This window comes from Chiloscyllium plagiosum, chromosome 32 (assembly GCF_004010195.1).
Source record: "Chiloscyllium plagiosum isolate BGI_BamShark_2017 chromosome 32, ASM401019v2, whole genome shotgun sequence".
Lineage (NCBI taxonomy): Eukaryota > Metazoa > Chordata > Chondrichthyes > Orectolobiformes > Hemiscylliidae > Chiloscyllium > Chiloscyllium plagiosum.
The window spans coordinates 31,874,466-31,895,141 of record NC_057741.1 but is presented as its reverse complement, the minus strand read 5'-3'; the positions used below and the strand labels follow the sequence as shown (position 1 = coordinate 31,895,141).

At 43.6% G+C, this 20,676-nt stretch overlaps 1 protein-coding gene across 4 annotated transcripts in view; it reads left to right on the top strand.

Moving 5' to 3' along the window:
• Window positions 1-20,676, top strand: part of LOC122539484 (protein FAM13A-like) — a 220,360-nt gene that overhangs the window by 179,479 nt on the left and 20,205 nt on the right. For all 4 annotated transcript variants that reach the window (XM_043674376.1, XM_043674377.1, XM_043674375.1 and 1 more), the window contains 5 exons: window positions 3,151-3,269; window positions 7,937-7,997; window positions 15,617-15,767; window positions 16,971-17,184; window positions 20,015-20,153. In XM_043674376.1, coding sequence (XP_043530311.1) covers window positions 3,151-3,269; window positions 7,937-7,997; window positions 15,617-15,767; window positions 16,971-17,184; window positions 20,015-20,153 — 684 coding nt within the window. The remainder of the gene's footprint in view (window positions 1-3,150; window positions 3,270-7,936; window positions 7,998-15,616; window positions 15,768-16,970; window positions 17,185-20,014; window positions 20,154-20,676) is intronic.

Here is a 20,676-nt window from a genome sequence, read left to right as displayed (position 1 = left end):
TCTCAGTTATTAGCAGGTGTAGACCTAAACTGTTCAATCTTTCCGCATAAGACAAGCCTCCCATCTTGGAGTTCTATGAATCTTTTCTGAACTACCTCAAATGCAAGTACATCCTTTCTCAGGTGAATGCAGTACTCGAGATTCAATCTCACCAATGCCTTGTATGGTTACACCAACACTTTAAAACTTCATTTCTTGAGCAATAGATGCCCAATTTCCATTTGCAAATTCCAAAATGTATTTGTTCTCATTACCTGCTGAACTTGCACGTCCACTTTCTGCAATTTGGAGTATCACGGTGGCTCAGTGGTTCGCACTGCTGCCTCATAGCACCAGGGACCCAGGTTCGATTCCAGCCTCTGGTGACCCTCTGTGAGGTGTTTACATGTTCTCCGTGGCTTTCCTCCAGGTGTTCTGGTTCAATGCCACAGTCCAGAGATGTGCAGGTTAGGTGGATTGGCTGTGCTAAAAAGTTGCCTATTGTGTCTGGGATCTGTAAAATTAAGTGAATTTGCCATAGGAAATGCAGAGTTTCAGAGGTATAGGAGGGTGTGTCTGTCAGGGTGGGATGCTGTTTGGAGAATGGTTATGGATGTGTTGGGTTGAATGGTCTGTTTCCAGACTGTAGGGATTCTATTCTATTCGGTCTGTGTTATCACCATCCAGCTGACCCACAGAACTTTTCCAGCATGCTAAGTCTCATTATTAATTCCCTTAATTCCTTGCCCATTCATTGACTCCTGCCAACACAGCTCTGCTGTCTCAGTTGTCCAGACATGGATTTACTCAGAAGTGCCACTTTCCAAGGATTGGAGTGTTCAGCCATGTAGCACACAACTGCTGTCCATTCCACTTGCTGCTCCAAAGTTGCTTGCTAATGTTCTCTTGTGGCAGTATCTGCCTGTACCCACGTTTTTCTTTCTTGGATGTGAAAATGTCACGTAGAGAGCAGGCTGTTCAACCAGGTGGGTCTAGAGGTCATGTATTAAAACCTCCTTGGAGCATCTTCAGCAAACGTTGCTGATCCTGAGAGGCAGCTTGGTACACTGTGCACAGAATATTCTGGAGAGAGAGAGACATGCATGGTAAAACACTACTGCTTTATATGTCACAGAGGGAAAAGGCACTGCACACTGCGTTTGCTTTAATTCCCTATTAACTTGCTGTTTTCTGCCTCACTCAGCAGAAGAGAGTAAACTCAATGTAATATTTGCATATTTGATTTGATTTATCATCATGTACCTAGATACAGTGAAAAGTTTTGTTTTGCATGCAGTACAGGAAGATCATACTATAAAAAGTGCATAAAGGTAATAGAACAGAGTGAGGAATACAATGTTACAGCTGCAGAGAAGGTGCACCGAGTACAAGATCAACACTAGATTTGAAATTTGAGAGTTCCATTCAGCAGTATAATAACAGCCGGGAAATAGCTGATCTTTAATCTGTTGGTCCAGTTGCTTAAACTTCTGTATCTTCTGCCTGCTGAAAGAGGTTGAAAGAACTTATAACCAAGCTGGGAGGGGTCTTTGGTTATGTTGACTGCCTTTCCAAGATAGTGAGAACTATAGATGGAGTCAATGGACGGAATAACTCTGTCCCAGTTATTACAGGTCATCTCAATACAGCAAGAATTCACATTGCTGCAGCAGTAAATTCAAGTGCACAACAAAACACCATTCTTCATGTACTGATTAGATTACTTACAGAGTGGAAACAGGCCCTTCGGCCCAACAGGTCCACACTGACCCTCCCCTTCACCTAACACTATGGGCAATTTAGCATGGCCAATTCACCTAACCTGCACATTTTTGGACTGTGGGAGGAAACTGGAGCACCTGGAGGAAACCCATGCAGACATGGGGAGAATTACTGGTTGACCTCCTAGCATAGTGGCCAGTGGCTTTACCAGCTAGCCAGATGGGGATCCTCCTGCCGTTTTGAGAAATAGGTGAAATTTAAAAGGGGAAGTAATGTATTAAAACTAGGGGCAGGTTTTCCATGTCAGTTTTGAACAAGGCCAGCCCTTCATTCACATTGGCAGGAAGCTTGCTTGTTTATTAACCTGACTCTGCAGCTTCATCTGACATTGATACTTGAGGAATGTTAGCCCATTACCCTCGCCCCTGTCAGTATTCCTGGAAACTGATAACATTCCCCTTCCTAACACTCCTCCCTGTCCCAGCTGGCCCAATGGTCCATCCTTCCTCAATTGTTGAACCAGCAGCCTTGGTAACTCGATCAGTGGCTCCATTCTAAGGCTTGATATTGGGGAAACCCTGTGCTTTACTATTCTGGTCTACAGGCCGTACCCTGTGTGAATTAGCTGCTGCACATTACAGCAGTGTATGCACTTGAACAGGTGGGACGCAGTTGGGGATGGTGTGAAAAAGGCTGCAGTGAAATGCAAATGCTTGGAGTATTTGCTTTCACTGCGATAGGGTGAGAGGTGAAAGTCTTTGTGTAATATTTGTGTTCTGGTCTGCACAGAGAAGGTGCGCTATTAATTGATACAGTCCTGGCTGAAGACATTTTCATGGTTGAAAATTGTGACTAATACCAGGAATGATTTGCTCGCAAGCAGTGGAGTGGAAATACTCGGGGTTGGGATCTGTGTCATGAATCATGTCATTCATTCAATATCTATCATTTGCAGTTTCTGACTCAATGTATCAGCATCTGCAGTCCTCACTTCCTCCTCAATGTATCAGTGGATAGATATCCTTTGAATGAAAGCCCATGCAGTTTTCAATGTTTGAGTCCAGAGCATCTTAAGAGCGAGAAGTCTCTCAAGCCTGCTCCACCATTCAAGATCATGGCTAGTCTTCCATGTTAGATCCATTTCCCAAGTCCCCTCACCCCCTGCTCCTCATCTAATTCCTAGATTCTTTCCTGTCCGAAAGCATCCTATTGATCTCATTCTTGAATATGCTTAAAGACTGAACAGCCACAACATCCTGGAGCAGAGAATTGCAAAGATTCCCAGCCCTCTGAGTAAATACGCTTCTCCCGTCTCAGTCCGAAATGATTGGCCTGTGGTTCTTGACTGTTCAACCCCAGAGTAGCCCCCACCTCTCATCGCCTATACTGTCTAGCTCTCGGAGAACTGAGACTGAAGAGTTTTATTGTAATCCTTTTTTTGTCTGGCAGCCCATGGAAAGCAGCAGCATTACGTCATCCTGGTCTCCTGATCCATCCCTTGGAATGTCAGGGCCTGGCGGAAGCCTAAATTTCCTGACCCAGCCAGAAGATGCAACTGAACGCGACAGGTGGGTTTTTGTCTGTGATTGAGTGGTTCATTTTAGAATTCCACTCTTCGTTTTCTCTTTCTGTTGTGATTGCACAGTTAAAAGGAACACAGGTCCAGGGGTGACTAGCATGAATGAAACAAAATGACACACAGTTTGACCATGGAGCCTGTAGTGATTGTAACGAGGTCAGCCAGGTGGACCTCATGGAGTATGAGTTCCCTGATTGGGGCTGTTAATCTGGTTAACAGAGAGCCCTGGAGTGTCCGACCTCCTGTTCACTCTGGGTGCTGGTTCTAACAAGGCTGTACCAGAGTCAAGGACTCCCCACATTCAAATAAAGGGTGTTATGGGATACTGGCCTCTGTGGAGTTACTTCAGTGGCCTTGCGAGTAAAACACATTCTGAGGAAACTTGCTCACAACAGTTGTCATTGAGTTGGGGCAAGCATTGCTTGCATCATGTCATTATTTGGGAAGCTTCCCTCATTCAGCCCTGCTGCCCAAGACTGGGTCCAATATGTGGAAAATATGTGTTTTTTTTTCCAGGCAAATGACATTGGGGCAGATGAAAAGTGTCAAGCAGTTCTCCTGACAGCTTGTTAGGAGCCTAACTTTCCCTGAGGCACCAGATACTAAAACCTTTCAAGAGTTGACAGATTTAGTTAAGTCAAAGTCTGAGATGCTATTGTTTTATTTCAGCAATTTGAGAGCCAGGAGATTCTGTATCAGGATTTTTGACTAGGTTAGGTTGACTGACAGAGGCATGTGACTTTGGCTTAACCCTTAATGAGATGCCAAGGGACCAGTTGGTCTGGGATTACTGATGTAACCATGCAAAGGCACCTACTAGCTGAAGCCCAACTGGACCTGCTATGGACCGGACCAACCCCCTTAAAACATGTCAAGGAGATAGCCTAGACATTAACTTTTTTCTTATTTCAAAAGGCAAGTGTCAGGTGTTGTATTCCAGATGCAATTCGATTGGTTTAACAACGAGGCTTGAAGCGAAACACGTTTTATTCATACATACTTAAAAAATCACATGACACCAGGTTACAGTCCCAACAGGTTTATTTGGAAGCACTAGCTTTCGGAGCACTGCTCCTTCATCAGGTGGTTGTGGACATACACTGTAGTTAAAATCCAGACAAAATAAAAATAAAAGAATTGGCTTAACTGTAACTCTACTGAAATACTTAACAAAATAATAAATTACTCATTAACTGTTCCAGTTCAGTGACATCAGTTGAAAAATGTGATGCTGGAAAAGTCCCAGTTCAGTGACATCCCAAAGCACACCCTTGGTAAAGGCAAATTCGGTAAAATAGATTGTCTCTGATGCAATTCTAGCAGCAGGAAGAGAACCCAAGCTTTTAGCTGTAACAGAAAGAAAGAAAGAGAGAGAGAGAGAGAGATGTAACAGCTTTCACAACCTTGACAGCTACTAAAAAATAAACAGAAAATCCTGGTTCTGTGGGAACTTAAACCCACCCATTCAGGCTGCTTCCATTGTTACAAATTTTAAAAATCCCCACAGCCTCACAAGCTGTTTAATTTATTGACTTGGAGCTTATCACCTCTGTCTGAACCTCCCTTCAAAAAGAATGGACAAAATACACCTGTTAAAGCCATAGTAGCATCACACCTCCTTGCTTTAAAAAAAATGAACCATCAAAATACAAAGATGGCTTCATTTTAAAAGCCTTTAGTCTTACTAGTACACCACAGTACATTTTACGTTACATTGACTCTAAGCCTGCAAGCATTCCCTCCTACGGTCCATTTCAGTCCAGTTTTTCCTGCTACCAAATGCCTTTGTCTTCCTTCATCAAAGTTGCAATTATGTTCTGTCATCCTGCCACATCTATGATTTTCAAATTGAATGCCTATAACCATAAGCTTCATCCAAACAGTCTGGTATTTTTATCTTTAAATTTTTACAAAAACCTTCATGGGTTATGATCAGTGTATACATTTGTCTCAGACATCTTACTGTAAATATAGATCTCCTTCTCAATTGGAGAATACAGTTGATTATTCAATTTTCGATATGAATACCAAATAAGTTTTTCCATCTTCTCTTCACCTTCTTGCAAGAGCACAGCATTGACACCCACATCACTCGCATCGGTAGACACTTTGAATGCCTGTGGGTAATTGGATGTGGTTAACACTGGGGCTGAGGTTAACACCGCTTTCAGGCTGTCAAATGCCTTCTGATGGTCTGCCATCTACTGAAAGTTTCTGTGCTCCTTCAACATGTCAGTCAGTGCAGCAACTGCACTGCTAAATTCAGTACAAACTTCCAATAAAACCCACTCAGTCTGAGAAATCATAGTACTTACCTCTTCGTCAATGGTAAGGGAAACTCCCCAATAACCTTTGTTTTCACATCCTGTGGGGCAATTTGTCCATGTCTGATGACATGGCCCAGGAATGTGACTTGTGCTTCTGCGAAATCACTCTTAGCCAGGCTTTTCACCAAGTCCTTCTCCCAAAGCTGATCAAACTGTGGAGTATAAGATTGTAAGACACAGACTCTATAGCAAAAGTTTACAGTGTGATGTAACTGAAATGATATATTAAAAAAGATCTGGATTGTTTAAGTCTCCTCTTTTAGAATGACCATGTTGGTTTCAGTTCTTTCATATGTAAAGCGCAGAACATTTTTTAAAAGTTGCATTCTCAAGTGAACTTTTGACAATTGGCGTCATGTCGGCCCAGATAATGCATTGAAGGTGTGAGCTGACCTGTGTGAGACTGTCTGTGGTCAGACTGATTCTCATCTAAAAAACAGATTTACAGAATCTTACATGGATTCATGCAGTTTTTGAGCAAAGTAAAATGTAATTCTGCATGTACAAATTCATGTGGGTGCTGGGAGGGTGCGGGGGTGTGAATGTACTGTGTGATAGAGTGTGTATGTGTGAGTGCTTTAGAGAGGGTCTTCGTGTGTGTGTGTATACGGGTATGTGTGTATAGTGCAATGGGGTCACCTGTAGTGTGACGTGAACCCAAGGTCCCGGTTGCAGCCATCCCCATGGGTACCGAAATTGGCTATCAGCCTCTGTTCAGCCACTCTGCGTTGTTGCCTGCCCTGAAGTCTGCAGTGGAGGACAGTCACCTGAAGGTCCAAGGTCGAATGTCCTGGACCACTGAAGTGTTCTTTGACTGGGAGGGAACACTCCTGTCTGTTGATTGTTGTGCAGTGTCCATTCATCCGTTGCCGTTGCCTCTGCTTAGTCTCGCCAGTGTACCATGCCTCAGGGCATATTGAGCAATACATTATTAATGAAAAGGTGACAGGATGTATTTAATTGTTTTACAGTTTACATTGATAAGGTGGGACGTTAAATTATTTGTTAGACATGCTCCAGAGATTTGATTTTCTAATCTTAGTTTTCTTACAACGCTCACACCCACAGATTACGTTTCCCCTGTTTACAGTAATTTCATCAAGCTGTTCAGACACACACTGACGTACATCTGGGGCAGGTGGAACATGAAAGCGGTATTTCTGAAATCCATCTCGGGATCTCCTGTTTGCTAGGCAGTGCTTTAAGCCACAGCACCACTCATGGTTCCCATTTTATATAAATAACCTGTTCAGAGATGGCATTATACACCGCTGGAGCAAGCGGGATTTTTTTTTTGTATTACTCATTCACAGGCTGTGGGCATCGCTGGATAACCAGCATTTATTGCCCATCCCTAATAGCCCAGAGGGCAGTTAAGAGTCAACCACATTGCTGTGGGTCTGCAGTCAGGTGCACACCAGGTAAGGGTGGAAGTTTCCTTCCCTAGAGGACATTAGTGAACCAGATTTTTCTTTACAAGAATCAACAATGATTTTGTGGTCATCATTAAACTCTTTAATTTTATTCTAGATTTGTTTTAATTGAATTCAAGTTGCAGCATCTGCCATGGTGGGATTCAAACCCAGGTCCCCAGAATATTATTTGGATCTCTGCATTAATAGAATGGTGGTAATACCAAAACCCAGGCCTACAGGCTCAGATATGGGACACTACAACCACACCCCAAGAACTGTTTTCTCCATTTATATGTATAACCAATCAAGCTCTTATCTAATTACCTTCAATTAATTTGTAACCATCACTTGATCCATAGCTCCAGATTGCCTCTGACATCACTTCCAATATTAGAAAATGCCACTGACTCAATTGGTGGCACTCTTACCTCTGAATTACAAAAGTTCTTGGCCAAAAACTATGCTGGAGTTCTTAGTGCAGTATCAAGGCAGTGCTATCCTGTAGAAAGCGCTATCTTTTAGATGAAACATTAAAGCAGAAGGCCCATCTTCCCTCTCAGGTTTGTGGAAAGAAAATCACATTACACTATTGGAAGAAGAACAGGAGAGTTCTGTCTTGTGTTCTGGCTAATATTAATCCCTCAACCAACAAAAGAACACAATATCTTGCCATTTATCTGACTTCTGTTTGTCGGACCTGCTTAAAATAGCTTGTTGCACTTTCTACGTGACTATTCTTGACTCTGATCACTCTGAGGTGTCCTAAAGCCATGTACAGTGTGACATTACACAATTTCTTTCTGCCTAGGAAGTAGCTTGTACCAAGATGAATAGTAACCACTAAACCTGTTATTTGCATATTTATAAACCTTGCTTGCAGTTTGATCTTACATGTGCTTAACTTTCTGCTTCAGAAAAGAAGGCATAAATGCATTCTGCGGTGGGGAGCCTTACGATCATACTAAACTGACTCTGGTAAGCAACAAAAGTGTCATTTTTCTAAGTTGCATTACTACAGTTTAATCTAAGAGTAGAGTATATAACAAATGTGGCAACAATCCAAGTTGCTATCAAGCCTGTTACTTTAATAGATGTATTGCACAGCAGCTTTTCCATTTTGGAGTCTAACATTGGGAACAAAAAAAATCATGAGATCCTAAGCTTTATAAGCAGAGACACAGAGTACAAAAGCTGGTTGAATAGTATCTGAGGTGGTGGTTATACATTAGCTGGAAAGTTGTGATCAGTGCCAAACATCACCCTATGGGAAGGTTGTCAGAGCTTTTGAAGAAGTGGCTGAGCATGACTCACCAGGTGGTGAGAGATCAGGTATGTGGTGAGACAGGAGAGACAGCAATTTATTTTTCACAAGGAGAAATAGTTAAGTGGAGAGTTACTAGAGTCGTTCAAAATATTAGGGCTTTCATGGCAGTATGTAGTATTTCCGATATCAGACAGGAGATTGTGAGCAATATTTCATACATTTAATACTTATGTTCTGGACTGCACTGCCTGAAGAAGTGAGGAAAATGTCCAAACTGGAATTGGATAGAGACTTGAAAGAGAAGAGAACTTGCCTGGTTATGGGGAAAGAGTGGGGATCTGGGACAATTTGGATAGCTTTTTCAAATAGCAGGGGTATGACTGGCCAAATGGTCACTTCTGTACTTATTATTGAAGTGGAGAAGATTAGAGTTTTGAGTTGATATGGCATTCTGTGGCTGTGGTCAAAAAATGAAACATACACCGATTCTGATAATATCTCACTTTGTCGTAAGTCATTGTGGATAACAGGGTATTCATTTGTTCCCATCATGGGATGTGGGTGTCACTGGCTGGGCCAACATTCATTGTCCATCCCCAATTGCCCTTCAGATGGTGATGGTGAGCCACCTTCTTGAAACTCTGCAGCCTGTGTAGCGTAGGGCCACCTATAGTACTGTTAGGAAGGCTATTCCAGGACTTTGATTCTGGTACAGTGAAGACAGAGCAATCAAGTTTCAGGTCATTAGTGCATTGGCAACTGAGCTCCACCTGATTTTCCTTTTTTGTGTGGAGTTCAGAGGGATATTGTTATATAGCTGCCTGCTTTGTGCAACTGCTTATGAGTATTTCCACCCCTCACTCCATACAACAGGCTATTGGGCAGATAGTTAATTATTGCTGACATGATCAAATTTCGAGACGACAGTTAAATTGGATCTTATGTGTGTCCATAGGAGAATTGGCATTATTGTCTTTCAACTCTGATTAGCATGTTGGTAATGCCCTCAGTACTTCACAACACAGGTAAACACTCAGCGCCCATAAGAAGTGGGAATTTATTGGGACAAGTGTCAAGCAATGCTGGTGCCTTTCATAGAGTCATAGAGATGTGCAGCATGGAGACAAACCCTTCGGTCCAACCCGACCAGATATCCCAACCCAATCTAGTCCCACCTGCCAGCACCTGACCCATATCCCTCCAAACCCTTCCTATTCATATACCCATCCAGATGCCTCTTAAATGTTGCAATTGTACCAGCCTCCACAAATTCCTCTGGCAGCTCATTCCATACCCGTACTATCCACTGTGTGAAAACATTGCCCCGTAGGTCTCTTTTATATCTTCCCCCTCTCACACTAAATCTATGCCCTCTAGTTTTGGACTCCCCAACCCCAGGGAAAAGACTTTGCCTATTTATCCTATCCATGCCCCTCATAATTTTGTAAACCTCTATAAGGTCACCCCTCAGCCTCCGACGCTCCAGGGAAAACAGCCCCAGCCTGTTCAGCCTCTCGCTATAGCTCAAATCCTCCAACCCTGGCAACATGCTTGTAAATTTTTTCTGAACCTTTCAAATTCAGTGTTCAGACTTGAGTGTTGGCAGCTCTTGAAAGAAGGGAAGCAAATTGCTGCAAATGTTGTTTTTCTGAAACAAAAGCCAAGTGGTGGAAGCATGAAACCACAAGATTATAGGCCGTTTGGCCCTTTGGGCTTGGATTGACAGTGATTGAGATGTGGCCCAATTTGGAAATATAGAAAATCAGAGCAGGAGTAGGCCATTTGGCCTTTTGAGTCTAATCTGCAAATCAGTGTGATCATGGCTGATCATCCAACCCTGTTCCCTATACCCTTTCATCCCTTTTATCTCTGATCTTCCACCAGCATGCCTTCCTGCTCTATCCTATTAGGTCATTCTGCGATAACACACATTTCGTTAATGCGAATTCGCGATAACTCAGTTGACAAATTGGGGACAGTGTTTCTAAAGCCCCAACTTTTAAAGCATGTCTTGGTTGTAATGCGATTCCAGTCCCATTAGTTTAAATGGTGCTGTTATTACGTGATTTTCTTTTTAACACTGATTGCACGAGAATGGAACTAACATGTTATTGCAGAACCGACTGCATCTCTAATTTTTTTAATATCAAAATTCTCTGAATCTCTGTCTTGAACATACACAATGACTCAGCATCTGCAGTCTTCTGTGGTAGAGAATTATAAAAGCTCAACAATATCTCCACCAACTAATAGATGGGTCAAATTGTGGTCATATAATTTGCTCCACAATTCCTCTGAACAAACTCCTTCTGCACTCTACATTGCTGTTGAAGAAGAATAACGTGCTGAATGATTGTCTGTGCTTCTTCCTAAAAGCCTTAATCATGTTGAGCGTGAGTCAAATTACACAGTTGAATTAGCTCAGTGGTAGCACTCACTCCCTCTGAGTCAGCATTATGGGTTCAAGCCTAGTCCAGAGCCTTGAATAGGCTGGTTCTCTTTTTAGATACAGAAATAGCTGGAGAAACTCAGCAACTCTGGGAACATCTGTGGAGAGAAAGCAGGGTTTTTAGTCCAGTGATCCTTCTTCAGAACCGTAGCTCGGAAGAGGTTGGTTTAACTAGTTCTGAAGAAGGTCACTGGACTCGAAACATTGCAACTATTTCAGTTTTTGTTTCTGATTTCCAGCATCTGCAGTTGTGTTATCACCTTTTTCTTTTGAAATGCTGTGCTGTCTTTTAAATGTGACATTCAGCGGAGGCCTTGTCCTTTCTCGTCCATGTGTGAAACTTAAACATCCCTATAGTTTGAAGCAAAGGAGGGGAGTTCTCGAGGTGTCCTATATCTGATAAGTTTTTTTTTACGTTGTGGTTCACAGGATTTCACTGTGCACAAATTGATTGCATTTCCCACATTACAGCAGTAGCTAAATTTCAAAAATGTTTAATTGGTTGTAAAGTTAAGGACATGACTAGGTGCAATTTAAATATTTCAGCTCTTCCCAAGTAACCTTTTATGTAAGTGTCAAACCTCAGGTCAGCTGTTGCTGCTAACTTTGGGGGCATCTTTTGTGTCATTACCTCTTTACAGCTGTAATGGGTTGGAACTGGGCAGATGCCAAGAGGAATTTATTTCGGCTTCACCAGAGCTGTGCTCCTGGGTGAATAGCCCTGGCGTGGAATACATGGATCTCCTTCAAAAGCAACATCATTTAATTGACAGAGCTGTTACTGAAGGAACATTTTCCCAAAGATTTAAAGAGAACTTCTAAAAAAAGAACAGATTCATGCTTTGTGAATGCAAATTGTTGCAATCTCCCTTTTTTTTTGCCCATTTGAAGGAATTTGTTTGAAACTTCCCAAATGGGGAAATAATTGAGCTGTGTCCTTGCTAGCCCTCTTCAAGAGGTACTTAGCTAGTTCCACACCATGAAGTTTTCCATGTGGCTTTGCAATGTTATAGTTTCAATTAAGTATTCAATTCCCACAAGCATTGAACCTGCCTCTACAACACTCTCAGGCAGTATATTCCAGATTCTCACCGCCCCTCCCCCCACCTCCAAGCTCTGCTGTGTAAAAAGATTTTTTCCACATGTCATTATAAATCCTCAGAGGTCTTCTCCCTCAGCCAGTTCCTCAGTATCGAGAATGACTTGCTTCTCATTCTGATTCAATAGGTTCTGAGGTGGCTGATGAGTCGAATCTACAGATTCTGACCCATGCAGAGCAGCTAGTCCTTGAAGCATCAGGTATGCTTCTCTGCTAATCCTTCTCCGCTGCTTTGAGATACCTTCCATGAGTTGTCCTAGACTCCAAAGCATGAGAACATGGGAATCACATGCTGCTTTGTAAAGTTTGATCCCAATCAGTAGCCAAAAGGGATGGAATCCTGCTGCCCTTCCCTGGATCTTGGCAATCGTGCGAGTGCTGGAGATCAGATTTTCTATCTTCTACTCCCTGGAGCATCAAAGAACATTCCCACGTCAACGTGTTCGCAGACTAGTTTCCTGTGTTATGTTTTTTTTTCTTTGTTTGTTCATTGGATGTAGGTTTTGGTGGCTAGATAGCATTTAGTCCCCTGGCTCTGAGTGACTTGGCAGGCTACTTCAGAAGAGGAGAAAGTGAGGACTGCAGATGCTGGACACCAGAGTCGAAAAATGTGGCGCTGGAAAAGTACAGCAGGTCAGGCAGCATCTGAGGAGCAGGAGAATTGATGTTTCGAGTATAAGCCTTTCATCAGGAATAAAGGTTTCATCCTAATGAAAGGCTTATACCTGAAATGTTGAGTCTCCTGCTCCTCGGATGCTGCCTGACCTGCTGTGCTTTTCCAGCACCACACTCTCGACCCCACTTCAGAAGAGTTAGGACTCGGTATTTGCTGTAGGTCTGGAGTCACATATAGCCCAGACAGTTAACAAGGACAGATTTCCTTCCCTCGAAGACATTAATGAACCAGGTGTCTTTTTTGTTTAATGACAGTGGTGACATGAGAACTCTAGGCTAGTTTTTTATTCCAAATATTTATCAAAACTAAATTTCATCAGTTGTCATGGGGAAATGTGAACCCAGAACATTACCTTTGACCGAAGGATTACTAGTCTAGTATTATTATCAATATGTCACCATCTTCCCTCTATGTGTAGGTCCTTCAACTACCCAAGGTGAACTTGTACTTTCCCTGAATTGGTTAAAGTAAAAGGAGTAGTAATGTATGAACAGCGTAGCATGGAGGCAAGGCCTGGAGAATGGTTCACAAAGACAAAAGGGAAAACAGACCCATTTATGTACTATCTTTTCATAATGAAAGAACGTAATAACAGGAGTAGGTCATTTACAAATATTATGGTTGCACTTCTATACCATTTCCAGTCCCCTGTTCCTGTTCTTAAAACCTTGATGCTCTTAGAGCCCACAAATCTATTGATCTCTGTCCTGAATATACTCAGCAGCTGAGAAACCACGGACCTTTGGGATAGAGAATTCCAGAGAGTCCACACCCTTTATGTTATGCTTTTGTTCCCTAACTCCAGAATCTCTAACCTGAGGAAAATACCTAGATCCCTCTAACTTCCCCAGCCACTGTGCAGACTTCTGAGGAACAGAAGTGGTGATGACCTAGCAGCATTATCACTGGACCAATTATCTAGAGATTTAGACAGTATTCTGGGGATTTGGGTTCAAATCCCACAATGGCAGTTTGTGGAATTTGAATTCAATTAATATTTGGGGTAGCATGATGGCTCGGTGGTTAGCACTGCTGCCTCATAGCACCAGGGTCCCAGGTTCAATTCCATCCTCAGGCAGCTGTCTGTGTGGAGTTTGCACATTCTCCCTGTGTCTGCATGGGCTTCCTCCGGGTGTTCCAGATTCCTCCCGCAGTCCAAAGATGTGCAGGTCAGGTGAATTGGCTGTGCTAAATTGCCCATAGTGTTAGGTGCATTAGTCAGAGGGAAATGGGTCTGGGTGGGTTACTCTTCGGAGGGTCAGTGTGGACTGGTTGGGCTGAAGGGTCTGTTTCCACACTGTAGGGAATCTAACCAAATCAAATACCAGCCCACCGATCTGAGTGTGTGGACCCTCCGAGTGGCTGTTTTATGGAACATATTATTGGAAACAGCCTCTCGACACAAATGTTTGCTCCAATACGTTTTGAATACGTTTTGACATTCCAATCAGATCACCACTCACTCTCTCACATTTGGAGAATTTAAGCTCGATCTCCACCCATTGTGCAGGTTTCTCATCAAATCGAATGAACTTTTATTGGACTTTCCTGCTTCTTTCAGTAAGGAGACCAGTACTCCCAGGCGCCAATGCCCCCTGGAGTTGCCAGACAGGGACAACTACAGTTTTCTACTCGTGAGCACGCTTGCAATAAATTACCACTCCCATTCTTATTCCCCGGGGCTTTTTTCTGTACCTACACGCTAACTTTCTGAGAGCCGTCCACAAGAGCTGTAGGTTCTATATGAATGCAACTTGTTGTTATCCACACCTCTTTATTGCTACCTTTGCTTTCTGGAGCTATGACTCACCTTCTCTCAGCCCAGTATAAATACCTCCCTATTTCTCTCTTTTTTAGCTTTGACAAAAGGTCAGTTAGACTCGAAACGTTAGCTCTTTTCTTACAGATGCTGCCAGACCAGCTGAGATTTCTCTTTTGGTTTCAGATTCCAGCATCCGCAGTAATTTGTTTTCATATTTGTTGTTATCCAATTCTGAGGAGGGGGGGTCACCAGAGCCGAAACATTAACTCTGATTTCTCTTCACAGATGCTGCCAGACCTGAGACTTGTTCAGCAACTTTGTAGATTAGATTACTTACAGTGTGGAAACAGGCCCTTCGGCCCAACAAGTCCACGGGGGCAGTGAAGTGTAATTCTCATGTGAAACACACTAACTGGGGTGGGGTTTAAAATGAAACTTAAAACGACGGATCGGCCAGCAGCCGAGCGACACTGCCGAGCTCCTCCAGCTCTCTGCTCTTGCCTGGTGGTGTGTACTGGCTGATTGCCAGAACAGTGTGTCCCAAAGCGCCTTTTGTTCAGAGAGACGCTACGAATCACGTAATGACCGTACGGCACTCTCATCCTGAAGCTTGTGTCTGGCGGGAGTGTGTGTGTGTGTGTGGGGGGGGGGGCACGTTTCCGCTGTCTATAAATAGAGAATCCACGCCCAACCTGGATTCACTTATATCTCAGCCCCACTTCATCCATAGGAAATTGTGTGAATTTGTGCAGAGTAAACTGCAGGCTTCATCAGTGTGTGTGTGTGTGTGTGACTGTGCACATACACTCCAGTTCACAACAGTCGCCTTCTGTACTACCCCCCCCATCCCCCATTATAATATTGACGGCTCAGGGAGCATCTTCCTCTCTTCCCAACCCTTAGCTCTTTGTTTTTTTTTGTTAAATTCAGTCCTCACTGAGGGTGAGGAGATTTGCAAAGGGGCCAGCCTGGATACAGCTTTTTTTTTATATGGCAAGTACTGGGTGTAAGATGTAAACAAGCTGGAGGGTGGGGTGGACGGAGGTAGGGAGAGGAAGCTGTCTGTCACTGTGCAAAAAGGGCCGGCTCTTCTGCAGATAAAGCAGATGGGCAGTCTCCAGATCTCCCAGCCCAATATAGTGGGCGGATCGCGATCAGGGAATTCGTCTTGTGTCTGTGTGCAGGGTGTTGTTCGAACTTGGAACCAGCGGGGAAGAGGGCTTTCAGTCCCTTCCCTCTCATTCGTCTCCAAGTTCTCCCCCCCCACCCCCTTCCCAACATCGCTAATTTTTAAAATATATGCAATTGAAGCATTTTTTTTTCCTTCTTGTTTGGGGCTTGCAGAATTTAGCCATGAAGATCCAAGAACCTCTGAGTCAAAGCGACGTGGCCAAACCACCAAGGAGTCCCGAGGCAGCAACGCTGGAAGGGAGCGCTTCTCTGGAGATCCCTCGCTTGGATCTGACTGGTCTCACCGAGGGCAAGGAATGGGGAGGTAACCTTTCCTTGTCTATTTCTCACCCAGGTTCGGGATGCTGTTTTCTAGCCCAGGCACTTGATCATTTTTTTTTGTTTCTTAAAAGTAACAACATATAATTTTAAGGAATTCATTTTTATGCATTTTAATCTCCAGCTTCTTTGTATTTCTGATTTAATTTTACCGCGTCTGTTGAGCTAGCGGGTTATTTACCGCTCTATTTATGTTGGAAGGATTGTGAAAATTAAACCTGTTTGATTTTTGACTAAATATAACTGTCTCTTCTAATAAGCTAAACCTGACGTTGCAGAACATCCTGGGCTGAATGGGCTGGTACTTTTGCCCGCAGTTATAAGCAATTTATTTTGAAGACTTAATTCTTGAGAAGGATATTTAGCATTTTGCCCAGAAAGGCTTTCTGTAAATGAAATGAGTTCTGAATTGAATTCTCTGCCTCCCACCTCTTTTTCTGCGGTTTCGACGCTGTATGGTGAAAAGAGCTGGGTTTGATTTCGCCTTCTGGTTTAAGGCTCATAGATTCACATTTGTAAATACACGTACTTAGCCTAGGCACTGGGATGGTCACAGACCAATGTGCATGCACACAGAGGAACACATGGATAAGTGCACATACAGACAACATACACAGATCCACAGTCTGATGTAAACATATACACCCAGACTAACACTTGCACATACACAATCTAATACACACCCAGACCAACATGTACATACATCTTTGCAACCTGATCAATACACACCAGATCTGCACGAATGTCCAGAATACAATACACAAACTTCAGATCAACACACACATTCACAATATAATGGAGGCGCATGCAAACCAACACATGTGTGCACACACCACCCCACGAGAGATGCACACTCTAAACAACACAGCATCCACAATACAAGCGATGAAAACCCTGGCCAATGCACACAGGTAAGCACATACAGACAAAATAATGAATACACCATGCACACACGTACGAGTACACAGCGTATTTTGAGAGGATGTAGAGTGAAATGTGGCTACTGCTCTTCACTGGTCACCCAGCCCTGATTTGAAGCCCAGGATGACCAGAGCTGAATGAAATGTTTGTGCTGAGGCTAAAAGTAGGATTTTCACGCAGCACGCTGGTTTACAAAGCAGCGACTGGTGACCACGGTCATTCAGCAGTGAAGGTTTTTGACACTGTCTGGTGGCTGCTGTTGTTTCAGAGTCTGTCTCGGCACCCCTGGTGTGGCAGAGCCCAGATGCCGAGTCCGAGGAAGCTCGGGTATCGCCACAGGCTGGCCGGCTGATTCGCCAACTGCTGGAGGAGGATTCCGATCCCATGCTGTCACCTCGTTTCTACGCCTATGGTCAGAGCCAACAGTTTCTCAACGATACAGAAGTACCCCCATCACCTCCTGATTCCCATTCCTTCATGAGGTGAGTGTGGAGGGGAGGCCTGAATTGCTATTCTTCCCCCTTCCCCCAAATAACTCCATGGTGACCTCTCGAAGCCTGCACAGCTTTAGCTTGAGTTATTTTGACCTCCTGGTGCTGTTTCTGCCCCTGGGTTTCAGTCCCATTTCAGGACTTTGTGGAAAATAGACTCAGTAGTTAGCACTGCTGCCTCACAATGTCAGGGACCCGGGTTCAATTCTAGCCTTGGGCAACTGTCTGTGTGGATTTTGCACATTCTCCCCATATCTGTGTGGGTTTCCTCCAGATGCTCCAGTTTCCTCCCACAGTCCAAAGATGTGCACGTTAGTTGAATTGACCATGCTAAATTGCCCGTAATGTTCAGGACTGTGTCTGTTAGGTGCATTAGTCAGGGGGAATGTAGAGGAATAGGGTAGCGGAATGGGCTTGGGTGGGTTACTCTTTGGAAGGTTGGTGTTGGGCCAAGTGGCCTGTTTCCACACTGTAGGGATTCTGTGATGATTCTACATCCATAATGTGGCCACATAGGTTGATTGTCAGCCTGTAAATCCTTCCAATCCACAAAGGAAGAACAGGAGAGTTTCCCAGATAACCATCTTGAACGAGGCAAGTGCAAACTACTACTGTACTTGGCTCTCAAGCATGGACCAATCCTAGAGAAGTCCATATTCAGATACTAGAATGGGAGAAAAGATAGATTCATTTTGAATTCCCTCTGTTGTTCACCTCAATCAGATCATCCTACAGCTTACCACTTCCAGAGTAAAGAGCTCCAGCATGGTCAGCAATTTCTGATAGCTAGAACCTTTTCAATGGACTGGATTAGTTCTTAGCAGTCTTTCACACTTTGTTTCTCCGAACTTGTCTTAATGTACCCAAGCTGAGATTGGATTACTCAGCACAGACCAGGGATTAAGCCTAGAGTCTAATGCTCTTCAGTTACATGCTAATTATCGCCGTAACCTACACAGTCTCTCCTCCTCCTGTAATTTTAAGACACACATCTGCTGTATTATAAATCTGTGTCCTCAGGGCACCAGTCCCTTATGGAATTGATAGTTCCATCAAAACCCGTTGTAGTTCAACAGCTCAAATTAATATCCTTGTAACATTCTCATTGCAAGGAGGGTGATTCTAGCTTCTCCAGTCCATCCTACCAGGTGTTTCTTGTGCCTGGCATCATTCTGATAAATCTCCTCCAACACGTTTTGAGAAGATTTGTAGCTCAGGTTGAGATTCTTGATGTAAGTTTGCTTGCTGAGCTGGAAGGTTCGTTTTCAGACATTTCGTCACCATACGAGGTAACATCATCTGTGACCCTTCAGCGAAGCACTGGAGGTATGACCTGCTTTTTATTTATGTGTTTAGGTTTCCTTGGGTTGGTGGATGTCATTTCCTGTTCTTTTTCTCAGGGATTTGTAAATGGGATCCAAGTCAATGTGTTTGTTGATGAGTTCCAATTGGAATGCCATGCTTCTAGGAATTCTCGTGAATGTCTCTGTTTGGCTTGTCCTAGGATGGATGTGTTGTCCCAGTCAAAGTGGTGTCCTTCCTCATCTGTATGTAAGGATACTAGTGAGATTGGGTCATGTCTTTTTGTGTTTAGTTAATATTCATGTATTCTGGTGGCTAGTTTTCCTCCTATTTGTCCAATGTAGTGTTCGTTACAGTTTTTGCATGGTATTTTGTAAATGACATTAGTCTTGCTTGTTGTCTGTACAAGGTCTTTCAAGTTCATTAGCTGTTGTTTTAGTGTGTTGGTGGGTTTGTAGGCGACCATGAACAAACACTACATTGGACAAACAGGCAGAAAACTAGCCACCAGGATACATGAACATCAACTAGCCACAAAAAGACATGACCCCATGTCTATCATGACTATCCTTACATACAGATGAGGAAGGACACCACATCGACTGGGACAACACATCCATCCTAGAACAAACCAAACAGACACGCGCGAGAATTCCTAGAAGCTTGGCATTCCAACCGGAACTCATCAACAAACACATTGACTTGGATTCCATTTACAACCCCCGAGGGGAAAAAACGACAGGAAATGACATCACAACTGAAAATGATGTCACCAACCCAAGGAAACCTAAACACGTAAATAAAAAGCAGGCCATACCACCAGTGCTTCACTGGAGGCTCACTGATGATGTCACCTAGTATGGTGATGTAACGTCTGAAAACGAACCTTCCAGCTCAGCGAGCAAATGTACAGCCAAATCTTCTCCAAACCCCCTCCAAAATATTTTGTAGGACTTGTTTGTAAAGAGGCATGCCATGCTTTCACAGCGTCAGCCGTTTAGAAAAATGAAGCTTGTTAGAGTGACACGCTCCAAAGCGGCAATTCTATTTTTACCACAATGTCAAAAGCAAGCAGTTGTAATCTAATTTGAGGAAAGACCCAAAGGGGAGGTGAGAGGAAATTTTAACATTTTATTTTAAGCTCACCAGGTTGATCTGGAATATACTGAGTGTTGGAAGCAGTTTAATGTGTAACTTCCAAAGGGGAATTAGTAAAATGCGTTACAATGAAAGAAAGGTGCAGGGGTTCTGGGAGGAGGGAGGAGGGAGGCGGATTGTGACTGAGCAGATGGCTCTCTCAAAGACCCGAACCCTCACCCTAACCCTCTAGCACAGTTGGCTGTGTGGCCTCCTTGCATGACCCTCACTGTAACAGCTGCCAATGCACATACCTCAGCAAAAGGTTCAGACATCAGAGCTTACCTCTACGGGGTGGCACGAGACGTTTCTTTCGGCGGCTGGATTTAAAACAGGCGCATCACAGTTTAATGCGAGTGTGCTCTCGCTGTGGTGTTGGCAGGCGTCGGAGTTCGTCCCTCGGTTCCCACGACGATGAGAGGGAGGAGCTGACCCCAGCACAAATGACCCGGAGGATCCAGAACTTGAAGAAGAAGATCAGGAGGTTCGAGGAGAAATTCGAGGAAGAGCGAAGATACCGCGTAAGTTGTGTTTTTTGAAAGAAGCTGAAACAGGGAGGTGGGGTATGTGGTGAAATGTAACCTCTTTCAGGATGTGTCACAGAGTAATGAAGTGTTTATCAAGTGTAATCACTGTTTCATTGGAGAGTGCAGATGGCAGTGTTCAATTGATATTACCACTAGCATGGCTTCACTAGGCCTCTTGGTATTTATCCTTGCAGCTGAGGTGACATATTCCAAGAACGCAATGCGCAATCGATTCTGAGTGAGGCTGAAGGTGGCTTGCCAGTCCTGACTCTGATAATCAGGCCGGTCTTAAGCTATGAGATGTTTGTCAAAGTTCAGGGCAATTAATTGGTCACTTTGACAACCAAAACTGCCAATTCACACTTCATAAATGAGAAACAAATGTTATGTTCCACACGCTATTTTCAAAACTGAAGTGAGTTGGCCTCACCCAAACTGAAACTTGTGTTGCTCCAACAGGAGGTGCAAAGCTTAATAGACCCCCCCACTCCACCTCCCAGTCCCTGGCACAAAGTAA